The sequence below is a fragment of the Bufo gargarizans genome, chromosome 9 (assembly GCF_014858855.1).
Source record: "Bufo gargarizans isolate SCDJY-AF-19 chromosome 9, ASM1485885v1, whole genome shotgun sequence".
Lineage (NCBI taxonomy): Eukaryota > Metazoa > Chordata > Amphibia > Anura > Bufonidae > Bufo > Bufo gargarizans.
The window spans coordinates 144,214,508-144,227,934 of NC_058088.1; the positions used below are offsets into that span (position 1 = coordinate 144,214,508).

The following is a 13,427-nucleotide window of genomic DNA, read 5'->3' on the forward strand; positions in this document are numbered from 1 at the left end:
CCAAAAAGTTACTGCACATTGTGGGTGATTGAATCAGTTGAATTTGATGTGGTGGAGAGACCCAAGTGTGCTGGTGGAGAGACCCAAGTGTGCTGTGGTTGTCAATTTTACAGGCCCTGGTGGTGTACCAGTGAGGGGAAGCTAAACTGCACCTAATAGATATAGGTTTCATAGGCATTTCAATAAAGGAGAGTTAGTGTGTTAGTGTACATGCTAGAAAAGCTTTCATGTCCGAGCAATCCATTCAAAGTGTGTGCTCTTGTTCAGCCATGTATAAGCATCAAGCTGGTGAGAATGCTGGAGTGCAAAGTAACAAAGATGCTGGAACAACTTTTGAAGGTGCATCATTTGGCATATCTGCGGATGACTTCTCATTTGTCCAATATTGGGGAAAGAAAAGAGCAGCTATAGTACCAGTGGCTGTCATTAATATGGAACACAGTCTGGAAAAGGCTCCTTGTTCAGCCAAAGCTCTCTCAACTTATTTAACAACTATGTGAGGTCCTGGACAAAAGCTGATGCTGAAGACTACACTCATTTTACCCTGGTGAAGTTTAAAGGTGGTCTCTATGATATATGTTAATGTAATGCTATTGTGTCTTCATATATTTGTTTTTCCACGGGTACTTACAGGCTGGGTGCATTAATAGACCACCAAGCTGTCAGCATTAGTACCTAAAAGGCCTCTCAACAGCTTCAGACTCAGGTTCTCTGACTGGCAAATTCATAAAGGTCAAAGGACAGCAAGAAGGGCCTGGAAGTAATTTGTGTGTGGCGTGCCATTTTAAAGAGAGAGACTAAGAATGGCCTTGTAATATACCCTCTAATACCAATTAAATCGTTTTGGATGAGCTCTTACATGACTTAGGTGACTAACTATTAAACTTTGTGTATTTGTTTAAGTGACAATAACCACGCTGTGTTTATTGTTCTTTTGCAAAGGCACAAAATATTCCTGCTTGCAGGGAAATGTGTCTTTAACATTCCAGTCAGGCTTAACTCATGACAGAAGGTCTGAATTATAAAATCTGGTCAGGTGAATTGTGGGGTATAGGCTGGGGATCAAAATTTTTTGGTTCTGGAATAATTTGGGGGTCTGGCCTAGAATAATAAAAAAAAACTGTATCAGCCCCATCAAAGCTAGTGTCTCTAGAAAATATTTTTAAATGTTGTTAACTATGCAAACAATGAACTTGAATCACTTACCATATCTGTGTCAGACACTGGGCCAAAACTGGTGACATATATTTCTGTCTTAACTTCTGTCACTGAATCTAAAAGCAACAACATAGTCCGACCTATTAATAATTGGCTAAATAACCACACAAAACATTACATAACATAAGACAAATATATACAATAGTAATTGTAAAATCATTCCTTGATTTTACCAGAAACAGAAACAATTGTTTTACAGAAATTGTTGTCAAGTTCTTTTTATTTTTTTCTACTTTTCATTAGACCTCTTTCACATGAATGATACGGATTGTGTTAGGATATGTTCAGGAAAAAACTGATGGTTTTGCACACAAGCTCAGTCAGTTTTGTCAGCGTTTGCGTTCAGCGTTTCAGTTTTTCCATGTGGGTGCAAAATTACTGAATAGTTACAAACTACATCTCTTAGCAACATCCGTATGCAATCCATTTTTCATGCAAAACCCAATCACTTCTATCAAAGCAGAACTGCGTGAAAAACGCAGAATATAGAAAGTTTTTCCAGAATGCAGAAATATGTGAAGATTACTTTCATGTACATAGACCCACTGAAATGAATGGGTCAGGATTCAGCGTGATTGCTATGCGTTCACGCATCGGACCCGGACAGAAATTTCACTTGTGTGAAAGAGGCCTTTTGGTTGCTGTCATGCCTGCACTGGCCTCTGGTGCATCTGTCCAGCTGCAGGATTCCGAATAAAAGTTTTCCTCTGAGGGTAGGAGAAAAGGAGGAAGACAAGGTGGGCAGTATCAACACAGCCGCCTTCCTTCCAACTTGTAGAAGCTACAAAGAAGCCACTGCAGAGGTACTGTAAGTAGAGCTGAGAGTCTGCATCTGTGTGTGCTGTGCAGGAGATGTTGAGGGAAGGCCAAACATATTATTAATACTGCTGAAGCATCGAAGGAAGAAGAAATGACCGAGAAGAGGATAAAACTATTAAGCATATTACTGATAAAAAAAAATAAGGAAATGGTAAAGGTTGATCAGTCTGTTAGTTGTGAGGATCAAAAAAAGCTATTCGTTGAATCCGTCTATCTGTAATAGGAGAACAGAACAGTCTGTTAGTTATATAGGTGACAAATGTTTTGGGGGCGCATAACACTGCCTTTGCATCCATCTTACTGTAATAGGAGGGTTAATTAGTCTGTTAATTATTTTGGTGACAAAGCCATGTTTTGGGGTTCATAACACAGCCTTTGCATCTGTCTTACTATAATAGGAATGTTAATCAGTCTTGTTTATTGTGTCGGTGACATAAAGCAGACATTTTTTACATTTCATAACACCGCCTTTGCCTAAATTTTACTGTAATAGGAACGGTAATGAGTCTGTTAATTGTTTTGGAAATATAAAGCTATTTCATGTGGTTCCAAAATCAATAGTTGCATCCGTCTTACTGTAATAGGAGAGTTATTCAGTCTGTTGATTGTGTCAGTGACATAAATCTACTTTTTAGGGGTTCATAACACCACCTCTGCATCCGTCTTACTGTAATAGGAGAGTTCATAAGTCTGTTAATTTTGTCGGTGACATGAATCTGTTTTTGGAAGTTCCAAAATCCTCAGTTGCATTTGTCTTACTGCAATAGGACAGTTAATCAATCTGTTAATTGCATCGGTGATAAAGTCATACTTTGGGGTTCATAACATCACCTTTGCATTCATCTTACTGTAATGAGAGAGTTAATCAGTCTGTTAATTGTGTCTGTGACATAAAGCCTGTTTTGAGGTTCAAAAGTCCACCATTGCATCCATCTTACTGCAATAGGATAGTAAATCAGAATGTCATTTGTGTTGGTGACATAAAGGCATTTTTTGGGAGTTCATAACACCGCATTTGCATCCGTTTTACTGTAATGAAAGAGTTAATCAGTCTTCTAATTGTGTCGGTGACCCCAAAAAATATTTTGGGTTTCATAACACATTCTTTGCATCCGTCCTACTGTAATAGGAGAGTTGATCAATCTGTTAATTGTGTAGGTGACAGCCTTTTATTTGGGGTTCATAACACCTCCTGTGAATCTGTCTTACTGTAAAATGAGAGTTAATCAGTCAGTTAAATGTGTCCGTGACAGACTGTTTTTTGGGGTTCTATCGTCCACCTTTAATCCTTCTTACTGTAATAGGAGAGTTAATCAGTCTGTTTATTGTGTTAGTGATATAAAGCCATTTTAAGGGTTTATAACACCACATTTGCATCCGTCTTACTGTAATAGGAGAGTTAATCAGCCTATTAATTGTGTCGGTGACATTATGCCATTTTTTGGGGTTTAAAACACTGCCTATTAATCTGTCTTACTGTAATAGTAGAGTTAATCAGTCTCTTACTTCTGTTGGCAACATGAAACCATTTTTAGGGGTTCCCAAGTCCCCCGTTGCATCTATATTACTGTAATAGAAAAGTTATGCAGGCTGTTAATTGTGCCGGTGACATAAATACATTTTTGGGGGTCCATAACAACGCAATGTCATCCTTCGTACTGTAATAGAAGAGGTAATCAGTCTGTTGATTGTGTTGGAAATCATTTTTGCGGGTTCTGAAGTCCACTGTTGCATCCATGTAACTGTAATAGGAAATTTAATCAGTCTGTTAATTCTGTCCGAGACATAAAGCCATTTTTTGAAGTTTATAACACTACCTTTGCATCCGTCTTACAGTAATAGGAAAGTTGATCAGTCTGTTAGTCGTGTAGGTGACAAAAAGCCATTTTTTGGGGTTCCAAAGTCCACCGTTGCATCAATCTTAGTGTAATAGGAGAGTTGATCAGTCTGTTAATTGTGTAGGTAACAAAAGGCCATTTTTAGGGGGTGCATAACACTGCCTTTGCATCATTCTTACTGTAATAGGAGGGTTAAATAGTCTGTTAATTTTGTCAGTGACATAAAACCATATTTTGGGCTTCATAAACACTGCCTTTTCATCAGTCTTACGGTAATAGGAAAGTTAATCAGTATTGTTAATTGTGTCAGTGATATAAAGCAATTTTTTTATGTTCATAACACCACCTTTGCTTCTATCTTACTGTAATAGAAAAGGTAATCAGTCTGTTAATTGCTTTGGAAATATAAAGCGATGTTATGTGGTTCCAAAATCCACTGTTGCATCTGTCTTACTGTAACTGGAGAGTTCATCGGTAGAGATGGCCTTGCGGTTCGCCCGGCGGTTGTTTCCCGGCGAACTTTGCTAGTTTGCGGTTCGCCAAACGGGCGAACATATGGCGATTTCTTTTACATTGTGAAGAACTTTGACCTATGACACATCCATCAGGTGGTACAGGACAGCCAATTGAGACGTTTCAACACATGGACATACCCCTTACCTTATAAATAAACCAATTTTACATTCAGTCTTTTTCCAGTGTAGGAAGAGGTTGCTGTGTGGAGCAGGGACAGACTGTTAGGGACACAAAACGCTAGCTAATAGGGCCACAAAAGTCCTTTAAAGGACTGATATAGGTGTGTTATCGATAGGTGTGACTTACTGAGGGGTGTAATATATTTATAATATACTTTCTAACATAGAAAGTATATTATAGTGCATTTATATTGTGCAGCAGTTGTCTGTAGTTTTTCTCCATTACTGCAGCCACACGGAGTGACAAACGCTATTGGAACAAATAATTTCTACTGGTGTGATATACCAGTTACCCCCCAAAAAAACGAATTGAAGCAGGAGTGTTATATTCCAATTATATACTTTCTATATAGTCCATTTGGGTAGTGCAGCATTTATTTGCGGTTTTGCTGCGTTACCGCAGCTACACAGACCGACAAACGCTATAGGAACAAATAATTTCTACTGGTGGTCATGGGGATGATGTAAAAAGGAGTGGGTGATGTGCCATGGAGGGGGAGAAATGCAACATGGGGGGGGAGAAATGTGACATGGGGGGCTGATGTGACATAGGGGGGTGATTTGACATGGACGGGGAGAAATGTGACACAGGGCCTGATGGTTGACATGGGGGCCTGATGGTTGACATGGGGGCCTGATGGCTGACACGGGGGGCATGATGGCTAACACGGGGGGCATGATGGCTAACACGGGGGGCATGATCTGAGGCATTAGGGGTCAGATCTGAGGTCTGATTAACATTGGGGGTCTGATTGGGGCTGTGAGCTGAGGTCTGATCAACATTGGACGCCTGATTGCTGGTCTGACCTGAGGTTTAATGTAAAATATTTTTTTCCTATTATCCTCCTCTAAAACCTAGGTGCGTCTTTATGGACTGGTGTGTCTTAGAGGGCGAAAAATACGGTCCTTAAATCAGCTATTGTCTGAAGCAGAGAGAAGATACCAGGACCACACAGAGGAGAAGCCAGCTGTTGCAGACGGGACCAGGGCCAGATGAGCTGCGAAAGGGGGCGCCAAAATATAGCTTCGCTTGTGTTGTCAAAAAATCCTTGCACCAGCCCTGATCCTCTCTATCTGCACCCTCTTCACTCTCTGCTGTGTGAATTCCCAAATACACCACCACCATATCCCATCCGCTCGAGTCAGAGGAATTATTTTGCCATCCATTCCAAGACCTTACCGATGCGCAGCCATTCTCGGCCTCGGATCAGGAAGAGGAGGTATCAACGGTCGCCACCCAGCAGTCTGACGACAGTGCCCAGATCAGCCCAAGGAGGGTGGTCCCCGCTGTTGCTGCCTACTCCGAGATCTCTAATATCAGTGGTGGTGAAGGTGACGATGATGATGTGTCGATGGACGTCACGTGGGTGCCTACAAGAGCGGAAGACGAGGAGTTCAGAGGGAGAGCTGGAGCAGCAGATAGGGAGGAGAAGGAGGAGAAGCAGGCAGGACTTGCAGTGCACAGGAGGCAAAAAGCAGACTGCTAGTGTATCTGGAACGAGCCAGCCACCATGCACGGTCACATCTGGTGCTCCCATGGCTTCACAGTGTGTTTTTTATTTTTTTTACGTGTCCGCTGCTGACAATAGTGTTGCCATCTGCAGCCTGTGCTGTCAATGTATAAGTCGCGGTAAGCCCAACACTCACCTAGGGACGACCGCCTTAAGAAGGCACCTGGCCTCCCATCACTGAGCCCAGTAGGAGCAACGCTGTCCGAACCCACCCCGGCAATCCACGTCCTGCCTCTTCTCCTTCTCCTCTCTTCTCCCATTTGTCCTTCACTCCACCTTCCACCGTCCCACCGTCATGTTCATCTGGCAAAAGCCCACCAACTGCCATATAAACTGGTGGACTCCCCAGAGCTAAATGGCCACGTTCAGCGGCAAGTGAATGTATCTCTGGCACACAGTGTCCAGCTAACACGGGCAGGGAAGGTACATCATTTTTACTGCCCACTGGGTGAACCTTCTGACGGGCGTCAAACATGCATTCTGTGGCACCCATGTGGATTTGGTGTTACCACCATGGATTGCATGCAGGCCTGCCTCTTCTTCTCCTCCTACTTCATCCTCCGTCTCCTCCTTGGCTGACTCCGCTTTTTCAACTGCTACCGCCTCTTCCGCTGTGCCCCCCCCCCCCCCCCAAGCTCCCCAGAACCTATTTGACGTGCCAGGTGAGACATTGCCATGCTGCAGCTGTTAAGCCTGGAAGCCAGAAGCCACATTGGTCCTGCACAATTGTGTAGGTGACAAAGCCTTTTATTTGGGGTTCATAACACCTCCTGTGCATCCGTCTTACTGTAAAAGGAAAGTTAATCAGTCAGTTAAATGTGTCAGTGACAAAAAGACAGTTTTTTGGGGTTCTATCGTCCACCTTTAATCCTTCTTACTGTAATAGGAGAGTTAATCAGTCTGTTTATTGTTTTAGTGATATAAAGCCATTTTTGGGGGGTTCATAATACCACCGTTGCATCCTCCTTACTATAATAGGAAAGGTAATCAGTCTGTTAATTGTGTCGGTGATAGTCATATTTTGGGGTTCATAACACCACCTTTGCATTCATCTTACTGTAATGAGAGTTAATCAGTCTGTTAATTGTGTCTGACATAAATCCTATTTTGAGGTTCCAAAGTCCACCATTTCATCCGTCTTACTGCAATAGGAGAATTAATTAGTCTGTTACTTTTGTCAGTGACATAACTCCAATTTTTAGGGTTTCAAACTCAGCATTTGCATCCGTCCTAATGTAATAGGAGAGTTAATCAGAATGTAATTTGTGTTAGTGACATAAAGCCGTTTTTGGGGGTTTATAACACTGCATTTGCATCAGTCTTACTGTAATAGGAGAGTTAATCAGTCTGCTAATTGTGTCTGTGACATAAAGCCATTTTTGGGGGTTAATAACAACGCCTTTGTATCAGTCTTAAAGTAATAGGAGGGTTAATCAGTCTTTTAATTGTGTCGGTGATGTCAAACCATTTTTGGGAGTTCGAAGTCCACAGTTGCATCCATCTTATTGTAATAGGAGTGTTAATCAGTCTGTTAATTGTGTCCATGGTAAACAGAAATATTTTGGGTTTCATAACACAGCCTTTGCTTCCGTCTTAGTGTAATAGGAGAGTTGATCTGTCTGTTAATTGTGTACATAGTTACATAGTTAATGTGGTTAAAAAAAGACAAAAGTCCATCAAATTCAACGAAGGGATAGGTGAGGAGGTGAATCCCAGAAGGAAATGAGACTCAGATTTCTACACGTTTTCATAAGCATTAATGTTGTTTACTTTTAAGAAGTCATCTAAACCCTTTATAAAACTGTCCACTGTTGCTTCTATGACCACGTCCTGAGGAAGTCTTTTCCACAGCGTCACAGTTATTACAGTAAAGAAGTTTAGACGCTTCTGGATACTGAACTTTTTCTTCTCCAGTCGAAGGCAATGCCCCCTTGTCTTTTGAGGCCATTTTACATATAACAGTTTTTCTCTGTATTTTTTGTATGGCCCATTTACATATTTGTATAGGTTAATCATGTCCCCTCTTAGACGTAGTAACAATGGCAGTTGGCAGGCGCCAGCGTGCAGCGCATCTTGCTATATACCTGAGTCGAACTGCACACAAGGCTCCTCCTCTCCGCTGCAGGCTCCGGACCCGCTTTCCTGCACTGTCGCAGGCAGTGACAGCTTCAGTTGCACCTTGTAGGAGCCGCACGCGTTTTTTAAGGATTCGTGCACGCCCCTGATTCTGCCTTCTCTCCAATCCCAACCAGGCACCACCTTTTTAAGGGCTTCCCTCTTCCTGTGAAACATCAGCAATATTGTAGTTTTGTACAACGAAGGTTCCAGCTCGTTTTTCCTGTTTTGTTATCCTGCTTCCGACCTTAGCCTGTATCCTGACCTCATCTCTGCCTGATCCTCCTGCACCTCACTGCTCCAAAGTGTATGATTGGATTGTCGACCACGCCTCTATCTGCTGTTCAGCTTGTTACACCCGCTGCACCTGAGCTATTCAGCTCTGCTGTTCTAACAGCCCCAGCTCTGCTTAATCACCAACTCAGCTCTGCTTCATCTGAATCTGCTGCTGCGCTTCTTCCATCCAGCGACAGCTCGCTCCACCTGCCTGTATCCCCAGTGCTTGCACCGGGGCATTGCTGCCACTTAGCCGGGACCATTCTTGTGGTAGCGACCTGGTGTCTCTCCTGCAGCTAAGACCAGCTTCCACATCCTGGAGCAGGATAAAGGTTGAAGACCAGGGGAACACTTAGATTCCGCTCCCAAGTTTGGCCCAAAGCCAAAACAGTGAGTGGCACAGCGGGTCCACACCTATTGGAGCGTTACAGATGTCTCTTCTCAAGACTAAATAAATTCAATTATTTTAATCTTTCTTCATAACTAAGACCCTCTATGCCCCTTATCAGTTTAGTCGCTCTCCTATGTACTTTTTCCAGCTGCAGAGCGTCCTTTCTATGGACTGGTACCCTGAACTGAACTGCATATTCCAGATGAGGCCACACCAATGCTTTGTAAAGTGGTAATATTACATCCCTGCTCTGCGAGTCCATGCCTTGTTTAATGCAGGACAATATCCTGGTGGCCTTAGAAGCAGCTGATTGACATTGTATGCTGTTATTCAATCTATGATCTACAACGACACCCAAATTCTTCTCTACAAGTGACTCCCCCAGTGTTACTTGGGGTATTTTATATAGGTAACATAGAGCTTAATCAGTCAGTTAATTGTGTCAGTAACAAAAAGCCATTTTTTGGGGTTCCAAAGTGCACCTCTTATCCTTCTTACTGTAATAGGAAAGTTAATCAGTCTGTTAATTGTGTTGGAGACATAAAGCCATTTTTTTAAGTTCATAACACCATTTTGCATACTGTACGTCTTACAGTAATAGGAAAGTTAATCAGTCTGTTAGTGGTCTCGTGACATAAATCCATTTTTTGGGGTTCCAACATCCACTGTTGCTCCTATCTTACTGTTATAGGAGAGTTAATTTTTGGGGTTTATAACACTGCCTATCAATCCGTCTTACTGTAATAGGAGAGTTAATCAGCATTTTAATTGTGTCGGTGACATTAAGCCAATTTTTGGGGTTCATAACAACGTCATTTCATCCGTCTTACTGTAGTAGAAGAGGTAATTAGTCTGGTAATTGTGTTGGAAACATGAGACCATTTTTTGGGGTTCTGAAGTCAACTGTTGCATCCGTCTAAGGCTAGTTTCACACTAGCAGCAGGGGACTCCGGCAGGTGAACAGCCTGTCGGATCCGTCCTGCCGCTAGTTCACGTGTTCCCCCGGACTGCCGCTCCATCCCCATTAACTATAATATGAAAGGTAATTAGACTGTTAATTGTGTTGGAAATATAAAGCCATTTTATGTGGTTCCAAAACCCACTGCGTCTTACTGTAATAGGAGAATTAATCAGTCTGTTGATTGTGTCGGTGACATAAACCCATTTTTTGAGGTAAAAAAGTCTGTCTCTCTCTATAATAGAAGAGTTCAGCAGTCTGTTAATTGTGTTGGTGACATAAAGCCATTTTTTGTGTTTCATAACACCGCCTTTGCATCCCTCTTACAGTATGAGGAGAGTTCATAAGGCTTCGTTCACATCACCGTTCAGCCTTTCCGTTCTCCTGCTCCATTTAGGAGCAGGAGAACGGAAAGGTACGGAAAAGGCACATAACTAACGCCAAACTGAGTCAAACGGAGGCCTTAGGACCCCATAGACTATAATGGAGTCCGTTTTCCGCTCAGAAGATGATTTTTAAGCGGAGACAAAAGTCCTGCATGCACAACTTTTGTCTCCACTTAAAAATCATCTTCTGAGCGGAAACTTAACGGACCCCATTATAGTCTATGGGGTCCTTAGGGCTCTGTTTGACTCCGTTTGGCGTCAATTATGTACCTTATCCGTCCTTTCCGTTCTCCTGCTCCTAAACGGAGCAGGAGAACAGAAAGGCTGAGCGGTGATGTGAACGAAGCCTAAGTCTGTTAATTGTGTCGGTGAAATAAATACATTTTTCGGGCTCCAAAATCCACTATTGCACCTATCTTACTGTAATAGGAGAGTTAATCAGTCTGTTAATTGTGTGGGTGACATATTCCAATTTTTTGTTGTTTATAACACTGCCTATTAATCCGTTTTAACTGTAATAGGTGAGTTAATCAGTCTGTTATTTGTGTTAGTAACAGGAAACCATTTTTTGGGCTTGTCACATCCACCTTTTGCATCTATCTTACTGTAATAGGAAAGTTAAAGAGGTTGTCTGAGTTATGAAAAAAATATATATAGCACTGAAAATCTGATGGGCAGCAATATCTAACAAAGCTAAGCAAGTTTTATGCAAAAAAAAAATATTTTCTGGCCCTTTGATTACATGCAATAAAAACAATCCATGCCCCTCCCCTGCTCTGCAAAGGGAGTGAATACAAGTGCTGCCCTGAGTGACATGTCTGCCTGCTGGGAGACTCGGCAGCATGTTGTATGTGTAGAACTACAAGTCCCAGCTGTATAATGACACTGATAATACACACAGGATCTCCCCCTACCTTCTTGCGCAATGCTGTCTGTAGTCTATCAGCTCCTGTGCCCAGAATTGTCACTGCTGCAGCTACCCAGTTCCCAGTCTGTGCAGCTGAAGGGGTTAAGAATCCTAGGATAGAGCAGACAGCCGGCAGTGACGTCTCGTTTACAGGCTTGTAAATGAACTTTATCAGAGCAGGGAGAGAAGCTGACATCACAGGTCATGTGACCCTCAGTGAAATCTGAGAAACCAGGCACTGCAGATAAAGTGAGTTAATTGGAAAGATGTTACATTTGCCCAATTAGGAATGTAGAAATAACAAAAAAAATAACTCGGACAACCCCTTTAATCAGTCTGTTAATTGTGTTGGTTACATAAAGCAATTTATTTGGGTTAATAACACTGCCTTTCCATCTGTCCTACTGTAATAGGGAATTTAATCAGTCTGTTAATTGTGTGGGCGACATATTGCCATTTTTTGTTGTTCATGACACTGCCTATTAATCCATTTTACTGTAATAGAAGAGGTAATCAGTCTGTTAATTGTGTTGGAAACCATTTTTGGGTGTCCTGAAGTCCACTGTTGCATCCGTGTAACTCTAATAGGAAAGTTGACAAAAAAATAATAATTTTGTGGTTCATAACATTGTCTTTGCATCTGTCTTACTATTATAGGAGAGTTCATAAATTTTTTAATTGTGTCAGTGACATAAATCCAAATTTTGGGGTTCATAACACCATTGTCACAGTAGGTAAGGGAAGGAAACAGAACACGATAAGTCAAGCAAAACAACTGACTAGGCCCCAAATGCTAGGGAACAAAGGGGTCACCTCCAAGCAACCCCTCAAATACTTTCCCTAAGTTGATATGCTGATGTGCATATATCGATGGTAGATATGCACATGCCCTCATACCTAAGACTATAACACACTGAACCAAGCCCTCAGCTGTAGAGAAGAGGGAAAGAGACACCCAGCTCCTTCAACAACCGAAGGAGCTAGCGTCACCCTAGAGGCCTAATAAAAACAGACACAGAATTAAAAAGGGAAAAGGACTTATCTAGAGATGTGTTGGAGCAGATGATCCACCAAACTTCCAGAACTCACACAAGGCAGAACTATAGGGAGAGGGAGGAATAAATAGCCTCACCAATTACGTAAAGAACACCACCTGGGAGGAGGTGGGATTCAGTTCAAACCCACAACAAAACAATCTGTCAGATGGAGTCACGTGCAGCAACTCTGACAGATCTCTTCAGAACACCCACAGGGCAGGGCGTGGCAGTACCCCTTCCCCTCTCTACGGGTGACCTCTGGACAACCAGGTCCAACTTTATCCGGGTATTGACAAGGCGGCTAGCATTAACATCGATAGCCGGAACCCACATTCTTTCCTCGGGACCATATCCCCTCCAATGCACCAGGTACTGAAGTGAACCCTGCAGAATACGTGAGTTGAGAATTCTAGAGATTTGAAACTCCAAATTGCCATCAGCCAAAACAGGAGGAGGAGACAAAGGAGATTGTTCCACATATTTCTTCGACAAGGACCTGTGAAACACATTATGGATCTTCCAGGCCTGTGGAAGTTACAGACGAAACGCCACCAAATTGACAATGCCGAGATTTTGAAAGGGCCAATAAATTTTGGACCAATTTCTAAGACGGCACCTTAAGCCTAATGTTTTTAGTGGACAACCACACCAAATCACCCACACACAGGTCTGGACCAGTCATACGTCTCTTGTCAGCCATCTGTTTATATCTTTCACCCATTTTTTTTTTTTTTTATTAACTTGAATCTTCCGCCAGATGGATGACAAAGAGTAAGAGAATCTCTCCTCTTCCGGTATCCCAGAAGATTCGGTCCCAGAAAAAGTACCAAACTGAGGGTGAAAACCATATGTGCCAAAAAATGGTGACTTATCAGTTGACTCCTGCCTACGGTTATTCAAGGCAAACTCAGCTAAAGACAAGACCAAGGACCACTCCTCCTGATTCTCAGTGACAAAACACTTCAAATAAAACTCCAAGTTTTGGTTACTGCGCTCAGTTTGACCATTCGACTGAGGATGAAAAGCCGAAGAGAAAGACGACTGAATACCCAGACGAGAACAAAACTCCCTCCAAAACCTGGAAACAAATTGCGTCCCCCTATTAGACACCACATCAGAGGGAATGCCATGTAATTTTACAATGTTAGCAATAAAAACCTGAGCGAGAGTTTTCGCATTGCGCAAACCTGATAATGGTACAAAGTGAGCCATCTTGCTGAAGCGGTCCACTACCATCAAAATCACAGTTTTCCCAGAGAAACTCTGCAAATCAGTA

The 13,427-nt window shown here is 42.3% G+C and overlaps 1 protein-coding gene across 4 annotated transcripts in view; it reads right to left on the reverse strand.

Moving 5' to 3' along the window:
- The window catches only part of LOC122946423 (gamma-aminobutyric acid receptor subunit alpha-3-like), a 489,200-nt gene that overhangs the window by 301,873 nt on the left and 173,900 nt on the right, over positions 1–13,427 (reverse strand). For 2 of the 4 annotated variants that reach the window (XM_044306046.1, XM_044306044.1), the window contains one exon: positions 1,207–1,274. In XM_044306046.1, the coding sequence (XP_044161981.1) occupies positions 1,207–1,274 (68 nt within the window). Of the gene's footprint in view, positions 1–1,206; positions 1,299–13,427 lie in introns of all 4 variants that reach the window. The other 2 variants (XM_044306045.1, XM_044306047.1) reach the window with 1 other exon arrangement.